The sequence below is a fragment of the Nelumbo nucifera genome, chromosome 2 (genome assembly GCF_055504915.1).
Source record: "Nelumbo nucifera cultivar China Antique chromosome 2, China Antique-T2T, whole genome shotgun sequence".
Classification (NCBI taxonomy): domain Eukaryota; kingdom Viridiplantae; phylum Streptophyta; class Magnoliopsida; order Proteales; family Nelumbonaceae; genus Nelumbo; species Nelumbo nucifera.
Window position 1 is genome coordinate 73200756 of NC_142650.1, and position 14037 is coordinate 73214792.

At 40.0% G+C, this 14037-nt stretch overlaps 1 protein-coding gene across 5 annotated transcripts in view; it reads left to right on the forward strand.

Annotated features, from left to right (window-relative positions):
* The first annotated feature begins 411 nt into the window (after window positions 1–411).
* LOC104604152 (cationic amino acid transporter 2, vacuolar-like) overlaps window positions 412–14037 on the forward strand; it is a 77337-nt gene continuing 63711 nt past the window's right edge. For 2 of the 5 annotated variants that reach the window (XR_016082883.1, XM_088898966.1), the window contains exons 1-7: window positions 441–650; window positions 721–995; window positions 1725–1926; window positions 2085–2187; window positions 3114–3254; window positions 3333–3451; window positions 3545–3641. Coding sequence is in view for 4 of the 5 variants with exons in the window: in XM_088898966.1 (XP_088755092.1) it covers window positions 589–650; window positions 721–995; window positions 1725–1926; window positions 2085–2187; window positions 3114–3254; window positions 3333–3451; window positions 3545–3641 (999 nt within the window). In the remaining variant the exon portion in view is untranslated. Of the gene's footprint in view, window positions 651–720; window positions 996–1724; window positions 1927–2084; window positions 2188–3113; window positions 3255–3332; window positions 3452–3544; window positions 3642–14037 lie in introns of all 5 variants that reach the window. The other 3 variants (XM_088898963.1, XM_088898965.1, XM_088898964.1) reach the window with 3 other exon arrangements.

The window sequence follows — 14037 nt, forward strand, 5'->3', positions numbered from 1 at the left end:
CCGACTTGGTTAGGTTGAAAAATTGTTGAATTGAAGCCCACCAAAAATACTAGAAAACCGAATAACTCAGGCCAAGTTGGGTTGGGTTGGTCAGTTTGATCAATTTCATCGGTTTGATGAACATTTCTAGCAAAAATTAATTATTATTATTTTTGTATTGTAAAAATTATTAAAAATAGTATATAAAATATAGCTAATTATTAATTATTTAAAAAATTAAAATATAAAATAATTGCCTACTCTTATATGCTTCTACTTTCGCTTAACAAACCCTATGCATTAATCCCCGTTAGCGATTTTTTATTTTAACTCAACATAGACATTCCTAAACTTGGTTGTGATCATTGCTTATGAATCAGTCAAACTCCTACATTGGACACTTGTATGAGGACCAATAATTATGTGAGAGGATATCCGAACTCCACTAGGGATCTTTTACACTTCTTTGAACATCTCTTTTGCTTATAGATAGTCTCTCTTGGAGAATCCCGGTCAGATCGGGCAGCATCTCGGGTTCTTGCCTTCTTCTCCATATATTGCGTCTGGAGTATGCGGGCAACGGGCAGGGTGAAATAGTTAGGAGCTTTCATGCACGGACGACCCTCTGCTTCAGCTTCTCCTATTTCTCCCTCCCCTGTTTCCGGGTTCGGGTGAGATTTTTTATGCCTTTTATTTTACTTAATTTCGCCGCTTTCCTTGAAAGAGGTTTGAATTTTGTAGGATTTCAGGACAAGTGGGCGGGTGGTTGGGTGTTGGGTTGTACCCAAATCAACCCTGTTTTGGTGATTGTGTGAGGAGTGGACGGGGAGGAGAAGCTGGTGAATTGATGGGGCGTGTGGTTGATTCTGAAATGGGTTGTCGTAGTGGAGATGGAGGAGGTTCTTCATGGGGAATTCGATGTGTTTTGAGGAGAAAGCAGGTTGATTCGGTTCATGTGAGGACAGAGGGTCAACAGTTGGCTAAGGAATTAACTATTCTTCAGCTTATTGTAATTGGTAATCATTTTTTATTTAGTCATTGAAAGTGGATCGGGGAGCTGAACTATCAGCTTTACTTGATTTATTTCATTGCTTTTATCTGATTTCTTTTGTTAAAATGCCATTGGTGAGTGTGTCATTGTTTTTCTCCACTTATATGTTGTTTCTTTGCTATGACTTCGATGGTTATATTAATGGGTTTCTTCTCTTTTACTCGTCTTGTTGGGATTGTATACCCGAATTATTATTGTTATTATTTTTCTGGATTGCCTTTGACTTCAACACATTTGGGTGGTTGTTTCGAATTTTCTTTCTGGATTTTGTTCTCTGCATCATTGTTGAATTTGTTTTTTTCCTGCCCCAAAGATGGGTGGATTTGTTGTTTTAGATTGATGTGAAGCTTTTGTTTGCCATTATGCAGTTTTGGAGTTTGTTTTTCCTTTCTTCTCTTTATTGAGTTCCTCCTTTTTTCATGGTGAAGCATATTGCTTTGTTGGTGGGTAGTTTGGTACTCTGTGGCTAGTTTTTCTTGTGTAACAGATACAGATGGAACAACCAATGTATTAGAAATATTGTACAGAGTAGGAATGGTTTGAGTTGTGGTGTAGTCAGACTTGAAAGTTATAATTCTCAAATAGTACGACAAAGTTCTAATCATACCACATTGCCACTGACTTGCCTGCATTTATCCGTCTGAGTTGGGTATTCATATATTTTCTTACTGTTGAACTTTCACTTTATTATTAGGTGTTGGATCAACGGTTGGTGCTGGAGTGTATGTTCTCGTTGGAACAGTTGCTAGAGAGCAAACAGGACCTTCCCTTACTATTTCCTTTCTAATAGGTGGAAAAGCAGCTGCTCTTTCAGCTTTTTGCTATGCAGAACTTGCAAGTCGTTGTCCATCAGCTGGAAGTGCCTATCATTATTCATACATATGTATTGGGGAAGGGTAAATATAGAAATTCCTAGATCATTTCAGTCTTCTAACCTCTATATAATTGCTTACATAAGCATTTCATGCCAAGAGAGGTTTTGGGTTAAAATGGCAAAACCAATGACCTAGGGGACTTCAATTTGTTTTCAGTTTTTTATTTTATTTTATTTTAGTTTTCTAAATGGTTTCAGTGTTGCTTGGTTGATTGGTTGGGCTCTCATACTGGAATACACTATAAGTGGCTCAGCTGTTGCTCGAGGCATATCTCCAAATCTGGTGAATTATGTCTTCCTTCTACAAACTCTCTCTTTACAATTATTTTCTTAATGATTTTTATAAATCTTTTTTAGGTATTTGCTGCTTTTTCTCCATTTAAATAATTTGTTTGCTCATGATGTCTGTTTACTAAAGGATCTGTTCTCTCTCTCTTCCTCTCTCTCTCTCTCTCCCCCTAATTATTGTCCTTTCTCTCTAAAGTTGTGCACATCTGTTTATTTGTTACTGCTGTGCCTATTATAGAAGATGGTTTTATGTTGCTTATGAGATGGTATCTTTTTATACAGTCCTAAGAACTTTTTCTAGAAAAATTGAAAATGTTGGTGATGCCATTCTGTTGTATGAATTTAAGAAAGTCATCCTTCCAATTGGTCCTAGTTTTTGCATATAAAATTAGTAGCATGTTTCAGGACCAATGGCGTCATTATCTCTGGCAGGAGATGCATCTATGGTTGAGGGTTGTATTGATTTCTCACCAGAAGCCCCAACAAATCTGTCATTATTAGGATTTATTCCAGAATTGTCACAAATAGTACTGTTCTATCCCTTTGGAAGTGTTAACAAATCATTTGCACAATAAAGCAGGAGTCTTAAGTGGAGGTTCCTGAGATCAAATACCTTAAGCAGAATAATTTCAGTAGGATGTTGGATTAGATTCTTAGTATTTTTTTTTTTATATTTGAATTGTAGTATAAACCTACTTAGGCACATGCCATGGTGAAAAAATGTCGGAAGATGAGGTTTAGTTGAGCAGTTCTATGCTTTTACAATTTCACTATTTTAAAATAGAAAAAGACCCGAAGTAATGCATTAGGTTTCGTTTGAAATTTGTTGCCTACACTTCTGCATGTTTAACTTATGTTGCAAAAGGTTTTGGAGAAACTTTACTCATTATGAAGAGAATACTTTCTCCCTTTTCTCTCCAGGCATTGTTTTTTGGAGGGGAGGATCATCTTCCAGCTTATTTAGCTCGTGTATACATTTCTAGGCTTGATTTAGTGGTTGATCCATGTGCTGCAGTATTAATTCTTATAGTTACTGGGCTCTTATGTGTAGGAATCAAGGAGGTATCTTCTTAACAAAATGTCCTCTACATGTCAAAAAAGAATGTTTATCTGCTTCCTATTTAACACTTGTTCTTGCAGAGTATACTTGTTCAATCCATTGCTACATTAGCAAATGTCTGTGTCATGGTTTTTGTCATAATAGTTGGTGGATATCTGGGTTTCAAGACCGGATGGCCTGGATATAAACTTCCTAGCGGGTAACAGAAAGCCATTTTCATATACTTTATTTTGATGGATGAAGTCTTTCTTTGATGGAAGCTTGATTTTTCTTATGCTTTTGAATTACTCAGCTATTTTCCTTTTGGAGTCAAGGGGATGCTTGCTGGGTCTGCAACGGTCTTCTTTGCATATATTGGGTTTGATACAGTTGCCAGCACAGCTGAGGAGGTATTTGAATCAACCTGGATACAACAGCAGATGGAGACTGATGGACACTTATAGATGTCTTCTATATGACCTTTTTTAGTTTTTTACCGTTATGTGGATGTTCATTGGTTAAATGTCTTTTCTCTTCACAATGAAAGAATTTACAAGACATTTTACTTCCTTTCTTGACTCTGCATTGCAAGATCATGATCTTGCTTTAGTTTTCTTCTTGCAACCTTGTTGGATTTGTTTTTGTTGGTAGGGCTTAAAACTGCATTTCCTTTTAGGGTAAATTACTTATACGTCCCCTAGGGTTTTAGTCAAATACTTAGAGACCTTTCCTTGGATTTACCTATTAATTAACTCACCCCTTGTAGTTTGGGGTTAAGTTACTTTTACCTGTAGGGAAGATGATTTTCTAAGTAGTGGTGTGTCATATTAGTGTGGTCCCAATGTATCATATCATGTGTTTCCTTTATTTTGTTTTTATCTTTACTTTATATGTTTGCTTCTTGGTCCATCTTAGGGACTTACTTGTAATAGTAAACATTTTAACTTATGATACTTGATTCCTTTTTGGGTGGGAAGGGGGGGGGGGGGGGGGGGGGGCTGATCATGAGATACACCCTGTATATTGAAGTCTAGGTTTCCTTCTTCCTTTGTTCCACTATCACGCTAATTCTGATCTCTAAAGCTAGGCTATAACTTTCATAGTATAAGAGCAGGGTTACTAAGGAGTAATCTAATCAAGGAAAGAGGGTTGCTGTGTCTAGGAAGTTGAAGAAGACATCAGTCAATAGTCAGAAGTTCTTGAAATGGATTATCAATCATATTGGGTATCAGGACTTGCCTCAACCATTGCTTTATGCTTTTGTTTAGTCAAGAAAATTATATTTTAGATCCAGAAAATTTTCCAGTTTTTTTCTGTGGTATTCTTTGATTAATAAAGTTCCTTTAAAGTTGTTGATAAATCATGTATTGATGATTGGGGACCTTCACCTGTTTTGTCACATGTAGGATATATGATTACACTAGATATACATGAGTGTATTTTTTTAAGAATGAAATCTAAGGTGTTTCCATATTTTAAAATATTTCATGCTATGGTTACCACCCAATTTAGTGCAAGAATCAATATCTTTCATCTAGATTTAGGGGGAGAATATTGTGATGAGAAATTTCAATCATATATGACGATCCAAGGTATTTAGTTGCAAAAATTGTGTCCGGGAGCACCACAATAAAATGAGGTGGAAGAGAGGAAAAATAGACATCTTGGAGTGTTACGGTTTGAACTCTCCTACAATAATCCCAGATACCCCTTACCTTTTGGGTGGAGGCTACCTTAATTTCTGTGCATCTCATCAATTGCCTTATTTTTCCTCATCTTGATAATTCCTCTCCATTTTAGTTACTAGATAATAGCTTGCCAGATTTCTCTTGTCTTTGCTGTCTTTTTTGTTTATTTTCCTCATCTTTAATGCACTAAATTATCTTCTCAATCAGGACTATATGTGTTTGTTGGTTATAGTTCTAACCACAAGGATTTTATGTGTTATGAGTTATGACACTAGTGACCAATCATATTTGTGTCTCTTGGAATGTAATGTTTCTTTAGAACATCTATTATTTTGCATCAATTGGAAAATCCTCTACCACTATTGCTGTTTTGGATGATTTTGACGTTGCTGACTTTGTTCTTTATCCTTCCACTAATACTGATGCATGGCATCTTTTTGTATATCAAAGGAAGAAGCATGATCTTCCACCTTCAGCCTCTTCTCTATCTCTCTTAGAGTAAGTTGTTATAGTAGATGTTCAAGACTGCTATCAGCCTTGAACCCTAATAGATTTCAGGTTCGAAAATAGAAGAAAAAGTATAGAGAAGAGAGCAGAAAGAGAAGGGAGAGCAGTAGAACACAAGGGTTGAAAGGAGGGACAGAATCTTAATGTTCTGCCGCCGCCACTTCTATTTAGTATTTATAGGTTATGCTCATTTACATGGAAAGGACAGATCTGCCCTTAGTATTTACATAACAAATAGAACAAAATAAAACTGAAATAACCAACTGACCACCAGCTAACCCTAGGATGACTAGAACACATTCTACCCTACGGGACCATAGCTGTGGGGCCCACATCAGTGTAGACCTCCACCGACTAGACCTTCTGTCATCAACACTCCCAGCCCAATCGGCATTCGTATAGACCTCCACCTTCATGTGGTCATTGTTTTTGAACAGTATACCTCTACCCGGGCATCTCTTCAAGTATGCTAATATTCTTTCTGCTGCAAGAAGATGCGTGGTTCTAGGAGAATGCATGTACTGGCTGACAACACTAACTGCATAACTGATATCTGGCCGAGTGAAGCAGAGATATAGGAGCTTTCCCACTAATCGCTGGAACATAACTTTGTCTTCAAGAGGCTCCCCACTCTCTGCACTAATCCTGTGGTTCTATTCAATGGGTGTATCTGCAGGCTTGACACCTAACTTTCCAGTTTCCGCCAACAAATCTAGAACATATTTCCTCTGAGAGACAAAGATCCCCTGTTTAGATCTAGCAACCTCAATACCCAAAAAATACCGTAGTGCACCAAGATCTTTCACCTCAAACTCTTGATGAAGGAGCTGTTTGAGGAACTCGATCTCATGGCTATCATTTCCTATCACCACAATATCATCAACATATACTGCAAGTAGTGTCAGAGAGGACTCTACCCTCTTAATGAACAGTGTATGATCTGACTGGGCCTGTACATAACCGAACTTCCCAAGGGCTAGTCTGAATCTATCAAACCAAGCTCTAGGTGATTGCTTCAAACCATACAATGCCTTATTGAGCCGGCAGACCTTCTTACCTGTCTCTGTATCATAGAATCCAGGAGGTAACTGCATGTAAACCTCTTCCTGTAGGTCTCCATTCAAAAAAGCATTTTTAACGTCCATTTGGTACAAAGGCCAAGTGTGGCTTGCTGCAAGAGATAATAGAACTTGAATGGTGGTCATCTTGGCTACTGGGGCAAAGGTCTCCAAGTAATCTATACCATAAGTCTAGGTGAACCCTTTTGCAACTAGCTGAGCTTTGTACCTCTCAATGGAGCCATCCGCATTGTGCTTCACAGTAAATACCCATTTGCATCCAACTGGTTTCTTTCCTTTGGGCAAATCAACTAGCTCCCAGGTATTATTTTTCAACAGGGCATCCATTTCAACTTGCATTGCACCTCTCCACTCCGGGACTGATAGGGCTTCTTGCACTGTTCTTGGAATAGGGACATTGGCAACGGAAGTAAGATAGGACTTGTAGGAGGGAGATAGGCGATCATAGGATAAAAACTGGGAAATGCAGTGGGCTGTAGATGTGGTGTAATGTCGTTTCCCTTTACGAACGACAATGGGAAGGTCAAGGTCGTCTGCAGGAGGTGAAGTGGCAACAGTGGAAGGAGTCTCTGTGGGCCCTAGGACTGTAATACCTGGACTTGGAGCCGCAGAAGAGGTTGGAGCTGGTCTGGACTGCTGATGATTGGGATCAACCTGCTTACATCGCCTGTGATAGTCTCAACTCCTGATCCCTCTTACCACCCTCACTACTGCAGCCCTCATCACCCAATGGAATAGGTAAAGGAACAGCCCCAAAAGTATTTACCCTACCCTCACTGCGCTCCCCCTGAAGAAAAGGACCCAAATCCCCACTCTCACTGCTCTCCCCCGGAGGAGAAACCCAAGAATAATAGGGTGTCTCCTCAAAGATAGTGGCATCCATAGAGACAAACTTCTTCCCTGAGATAGGATCATAGCAGCAATAACCCTTTTGAGTTTGTGCATAACCAAGAAAGATGCATTTGGAGGCCTTTGGTTCGAACTTGGAGTGATGGGGTCCAAGAAGCTGAACAAAACAGGTACAACCAAATGTTTTAAGGGGAACAATAAACAACTCCTCATTTGGGTATAGAAAGGAAAAAGGAGGTTTCATATCAAGAATCCGGGAAGGAATCCGATTAATAAGATATATCGCCGTGAGGATGGCATCACCCCAGAAGCGAATAGGGACATTGGAGGTAAACATAATACTTCTAGCCACCTCTAAGATGTGCCTATTCTTCCTTTCTGCAACCCCATTCTGCTGAGGTGTATGAGGGCAAGTGCTCTGGTGGATAACCCCATGATTAAGAAGGTAAGATGCCAATGGCTTAGCAAAGTATTCCATTGCATTATCAGATCTAAGAACTTTGACCTTGGCATCAAACTGGGTTAGGATCATTTGGTGGAAGTTTTGGGTCAGGGCGGGAACCTCATCTCGTGAACGCATAAGATAAACCCAAGAAAACCGAGTATGGTCTTCAACAAATAACAAAAAATATATGTACCCACCCATAGAAGGGATGTGATATGGCCCCCAAACATCAGTATGCACAATATCAAAAGAACTATTACTCCTTTTATTACTCAATGAATAAGAGTTTCTACAATGTTTAGCAAACTCACAACTTTCACATTTCAACTGGGACAACTCAACAGATTCAAACAAAATAGGAAACAGACTCTTTAAGGATTGAAAAGACAAATGACCCAATCAGTTATGCCAAAGCATAACTGGACTCACAATCTGAGAAACAAGTGACTTCTTATCCATTGACTCTTCCCGACGAGAACTCTCCCCGAGCAGATAAATCCCATTCGTCTCACGGCCAGTCCCAATCACCTTCTTCGTCTCCAGGTCCTAAAAAATACATCGGTCAGGGAAGAAAGTTACTGAGCAGTTCATATGTTTGGTAATACTACTAACTGAAAGAAGGTTAGTATCAAGCTTAGGAACATGCAAGACAGAAGACAAGGAGATAGTATCCGATAGCTTGATGTCACCTTTGCCAGAAATGGGGACAAGAGAGCCATCAGCAATAGATACTTTATCCCTACTAGAAGATAAATGTAAGTGGTAAACAATGAAGGCAAGCTAGTCATATGGTCGGATGCACTTGAATCTATTACCCAACAGGGTTCAGTAGTACCTAGAGCTGAGGCATGGTAGGCTGAGGCTCGAGTACCTGAATGTGCAAAAGCAGATGTGGCAGGGGCTGATGGTGACTGCGGTGGCTGAGCTGAGTTCCCAACTTCCTTTTCCAACTGTATTAGAGCAGCCTGAACTGCAGCTAAGGTCTCTAAGGGTGTGCCTCTTGTGCTAGACGAGGATGCTGAATCAGTAGTCACGGCCACATGAGCATTACCCTTCTTGCTTCTCAACTTTGCCGGGACCAAATGAGGATGCAACTTCCAACATGTTTCTTTTGTGTGTTTGGGTTTCTTACAATGCTCACATACCACATCCCTTTTATCTTCCTTCTTCCTGTCCCTTTCTGAATCACCCCCTGATTTGGGTTTAACAGCTACAAGGGTCGGTGTAAGAGGCTGACGTTGCATCATGACTTTCCTCCTGGTCTCTTCACTATGCACTAAGGAGTATGCCTGGGAGAGGGTCACACTATCTCTGGTCAAAATCTGTTACCGCACAATATCATACTCTGAATTCAGACCTGCCATAAACTCAAACACCCTGTTTGTCTCGACTTGCTTTCTATGGGTCAGTGCATCTTTGGGACTCTCCCACTCAAGAGTCTCTAAGTGATCAATCTCATGCCATAGGGACTTCAAGGTAGAGAAGTAGACCGAAACCGGTTTCTCTCCTTGTTTAAGAGTATTCACTTCACATTTCAATTCATATGCTCTGGCAACATTAAGGGGTTGGGAATAAGTTTCTTTCATAACATCCCATATCTCCTTGGCTATCTTTGCCCACAAGTAATTTCGACTGATATGAGGCTGCATAGAATTACATAGCCATGTCATAACCAAGTAGTTTTCTTGGATCCACTTGGTATACATGGGGTCTCCCTTGGAGGGTTCTTTCACATCTCCCAAGAGATACCCTACTTTACCCCTTCCCCCAATAGCCATCATGGCTGATTGGGCCCATTCCAAATAGTTTGATCCATCAAATCTTACGGTTGTAATCTGAAAACCTGTCTCAGTAACACCACCATAACTGCTGTTCCCAAAACTGCCTTCTGCCTGATTCTTAAACTCCATTTCGGTCAAGAACCAGTAGTCTCAAAAATTAGGGTTACTATAGTCAAAGAACAGCACTTGGACTATCAATCACAATCAAAAATCAGTATAGAACCAATATGTATTCATGGTATATGTGCATAAAACAAGTATAAGTCTGATCTAAAACCAATTAGCAAACACAACAGCAACAGTCTGTACAGTTTTCACCCTTTAAAAGAGTTCGAAACCCCAAAAAAAATCTGAAAACAGCTTGGAGAATAATCTGATATGCTGAAGCAGAATTAGGGTTTTAATCAGTCCTTAAAAAAAATTCTCAGCCGCACATTCCAGGTAGTAACGTACAGATAAGACTTGTAGTAGGGTTAATATGAAACCCTAAAACTGATCAATGTTGAGGAGAAAACTTAAGAAGAGCTTCACAGGTAGATCACAAGGCTCGACCCAGCATTAGGGTTTGCTGCAGGGTTAAGACAAAACCCTAGAGAATAGAAAGAAGAAAACTCTAGAGTGGTTCGACCGCCCTTTCTAGATAGGTCCAACCTATCTTCTCTGATAGTACTTATCTCAGAAAATAAAATAACTTACAAGAGAATGTTGTTCGCTGCCTTCCAAGGTTACCCGAACCCTAGCCTTCTTTGATTCTTCCTGATCACCAACACTCTGTAACTATGGCAAGTCTTCAACAGCTGCTAAACCCTCTGGCGATCTCCAAGAATCAGTCAATGAACTCTACTTTCTCAGCTTCCAGCCCTAGATGGTTCTCATGTGGTCGGCTGGACTAGACTCACATGAGAAACCCTAGCTCTGATACCAAGTAGACGTTTAAGACTGCTATCAGCCTTGAACCCTAATAGATTTTAGGTTCGAAAATAGAAGAAAAAGTATAGAGAAGAGAGGAAAAAGAGAAGAGAGAGTAGTAGAACATAAGGGTTGAAAGGAGGGACAAAATCTTAATGTTCTGCCACCACCACTTCTATTTAGTATTTATAGGTTATGCTCATTACATGGAAAGGACAGATCTGCCCTTAGTATTTACATAACAAATAGAACAAAATAAAACTGAAATAAATAACAACTGAAATAACCAACTGACCACCGGCTAACCCTAGGATGACTAGAACACATTCTACCCTACGGGACCATAGCTGTGGGGCCCACATCAGTGTTCTCTACAGTTATTATGACAAGAATAAATAAATAAAGATGGTAAAAACTTCCACCCCACTTTTCTTTAGTTATAGTTGAAGAACGAAGGCATGAAGCAATACAGGTTCAACTCCCTCCTTACTTTCCTTTGAAGATAAGCCTTACTTTCCTGTTTCTCCTCCGGGGGAGTGTAGAAATGAGGAGAAACAAGTTCAGCTCCCTCCTCTTTCTGATCCTCCTCCCTTCCATGTTTTCTTTTGCCGCCACAAAGGCCAGCTAAGTTCAAGAGTTGTGGAGCATCTGGAAGTTATACTGCCAATGCCATCGAATTCCCTTGGCGTGGATCATACCCAACTAGGTACCCTTGTTCCCATTAATGCATTTAATCCTATTGCTATTGATACCTTTTTTTCTAATGACCTAGATCTTCCTATTGCTCAAAGGAAGGGAGTTAGGTCTTGCACCACTAAGCATCCCATTTCCCATTGTGTTTCTTATGAAAACATTTCACCTTCTTTTCATGCTTTTCTTTCTTCCTTTGATAGTGCTTCTATTCCTAAGAATGTGGCAGAAGCTCTCTTAGTGCCTAAATGGACAAATGCAACGAAAGAAGAAATCAATGCATTACATAAAAATGGTACGTGGGAATTTGTGGATCTTCTTGAATGAAAGCAACCAATTGGATGTAAGTGGGTTTCTACAGTAAAATGTAGGGCTGATGGCACAATGGAACGGTATAGTAGAAATCACTGATTGCAGATTTAGTTGAATTCCTTGTGAAGGGAGAGAGGAGGAAGATGAAGATTTCAGTAGTAGAGAAGAAAAGAGGAGGAGAAAAGAGTAGGAAGTCAACCAGGATTCTTAAATAAACCCTAGCCGCCAACCCCTCATTATAATTTATACTTAACTTAAAGGATGAGATATTACAAGGATGCCCTTAGTAGGGCGGCTACTAATGTAGCTGAACAGTCACAACTTAAAAGCATAAACTAATGGGCCTAAATCCCAACAACTTCCTAACTAAATAACTTAAAATAAGAATAAAAACAACTAGGCCCAACTCAACACTCCCTCTCAAGTTGGGAGTAAATGTCACACATTCCCAACTTGCGTAGATCATGCTCCAGCTTGTTCTTTACAACACCTTTTGTGAGAACATCAATGAGTTGTAGATCAGAAGCAATGTATGGAAGACAAACTTCTCCAGAAGTCACTCTTTCTCTGATAAAATGTCTATCCACTTCAATGTGCTTAGTTTGGTCATGTTGGACTGGGTTATGGGCAATGTTAATTGCTGCCTGGTTATCACAATACAACATCATAGGTTCTTCTGCCTGTACACCAATTTCTTCTAATAGGGAACGGATCCAGAGAAGTTCTGAAACTCCATGTGCCATGGCCTTGTATTCAGCTTCAACACTTGATCTTGCCACCACTGTTTGTTTCTTACTCTTCCGCGAGACAAGGTTATCCCCAACAAGGGTGCACACTCCTGAAGTTGATCTCCTGTCATCAAGGCATCCTGCCCAATCTGCATCTATACAAACCTCTAGTTTCAACTGTCCATGATCAGTAAACAATATGCCTCTGCTCGGGTGTCCCTTCAGATAAGCAAGAATCCTGTCAACTGCCTCCCAATGCTGAACTTGTGGAGCATGCATGCATTGACTTACCACACTTATTGCATAGGAAATGTCTGGTCTTGTCATACACAAGTATAGCAGCCGACCCACAAGTCTCTGATATCTCCCAATGTCCTTTACTGGCTCACCTTTTGATGCATTGATTCTATGGTTCTGATCAATAGGTGTACTGATTGCCTTCGTTCCAAGCTTCCCTGTCTCTTGAAGAAGATCCAAGACATACTTCCTTTGAGAGATAAAAATTCCATGTTTTGATCTTGCAACTTCAATGCCTAAGAAATATCTCAGTTCTCCAAGATCCTTAATTTCAAATTATTTATGTAGATTCCTTTTCAGACAATCAATCTCACTTAGGTCATTCCCCGTGACAACAATATCATCCACATAAACAATTAGGACTGACACCAAAGATCCCCTTCGCTTCACAAACAAGGTATGATTGGATTGAGTTTGAGTGTAGCCAAAAGCAATCAAGGCCTTTTTGAATCTGTCAAACCATGGGAGATTGTTTCAAGCCATAAAGTGACTTCTTAAGCCTGCATACCTTTCCCTTTTCAGCATCACTGTAGAAGCCAGCAGGAAGATCCATATACACTTCCTCTTGTAGATCCCCATTTAGGAAAGCATTCTTCACATCAAGTTGAAACAAGGGCCAAGAGTATGAGGCAGCAAGAGAAAGAAGTATCCGAACAGAGGTCATCTTTGCAACTGGTGCAAAGGTCTCTAAGTAATCAATGCCATAGGTCTGTGTGTACCCTTTTGCAACAAGTCTTGCCTTGTACCTTTCTATACTTCCATCTGCCTTATATTTTACTGTATAAACCCATCTGCATCCAGCTGTCTCTTTTCCCTCTGGTAGATCCACAATGTCCCATGTCTGATTCTTAATCAAAGCTTCCATCTCTTCCTGCATAGTTGTCTTCCACTCAGGTTTGGAGAGAGCCTCACTAACACCCTTGGGTATAGACATAGATTCAAGAGAGGAATAGACACAGGGACACAGGGACTGGAATTGGGAGAGGAATAGACTACTGACTCACTTCCCCAAAACACTTCCCCTGAGAAGGATTCTTTGAGAAGTCTGTGGATTCAAAAAAGGTGACATCCATGGTAACATACCGGCTCCTAGAGACTAGATCATAGCAGTTGTACCCTTTCTGATTTTCTGCATATCTAAGGAAGACACACTTCTTTGCCTTGGGATCAAGCTTCGAGTGGTGAGGACCAAGGGTATGTGCAAACCAGACGCACCCAAACACCCTGAGAGGAATATGAAACATCTCCCCCTCAGGAAAAAGGAGACTAAATGGGGTGCTGAATCCAAGTATACGAGAGGGCACCCTGTTAATCAGATATACTGTTGTGAGAACTACATCACCCCAAAACCGAACTGGAACTATAGATGTGATCATCATGCTTCTTGCAATCTCAACAATGTGTCTGTTCTTCCTTTCTGTAACACCATTCTGCTGTGGACTGTAGGGACAACTGCTTTGATGGACAACACCATATTCTAACAGATATGAGACAAGGTGTTTTTCAAAATATTCTCTGGCA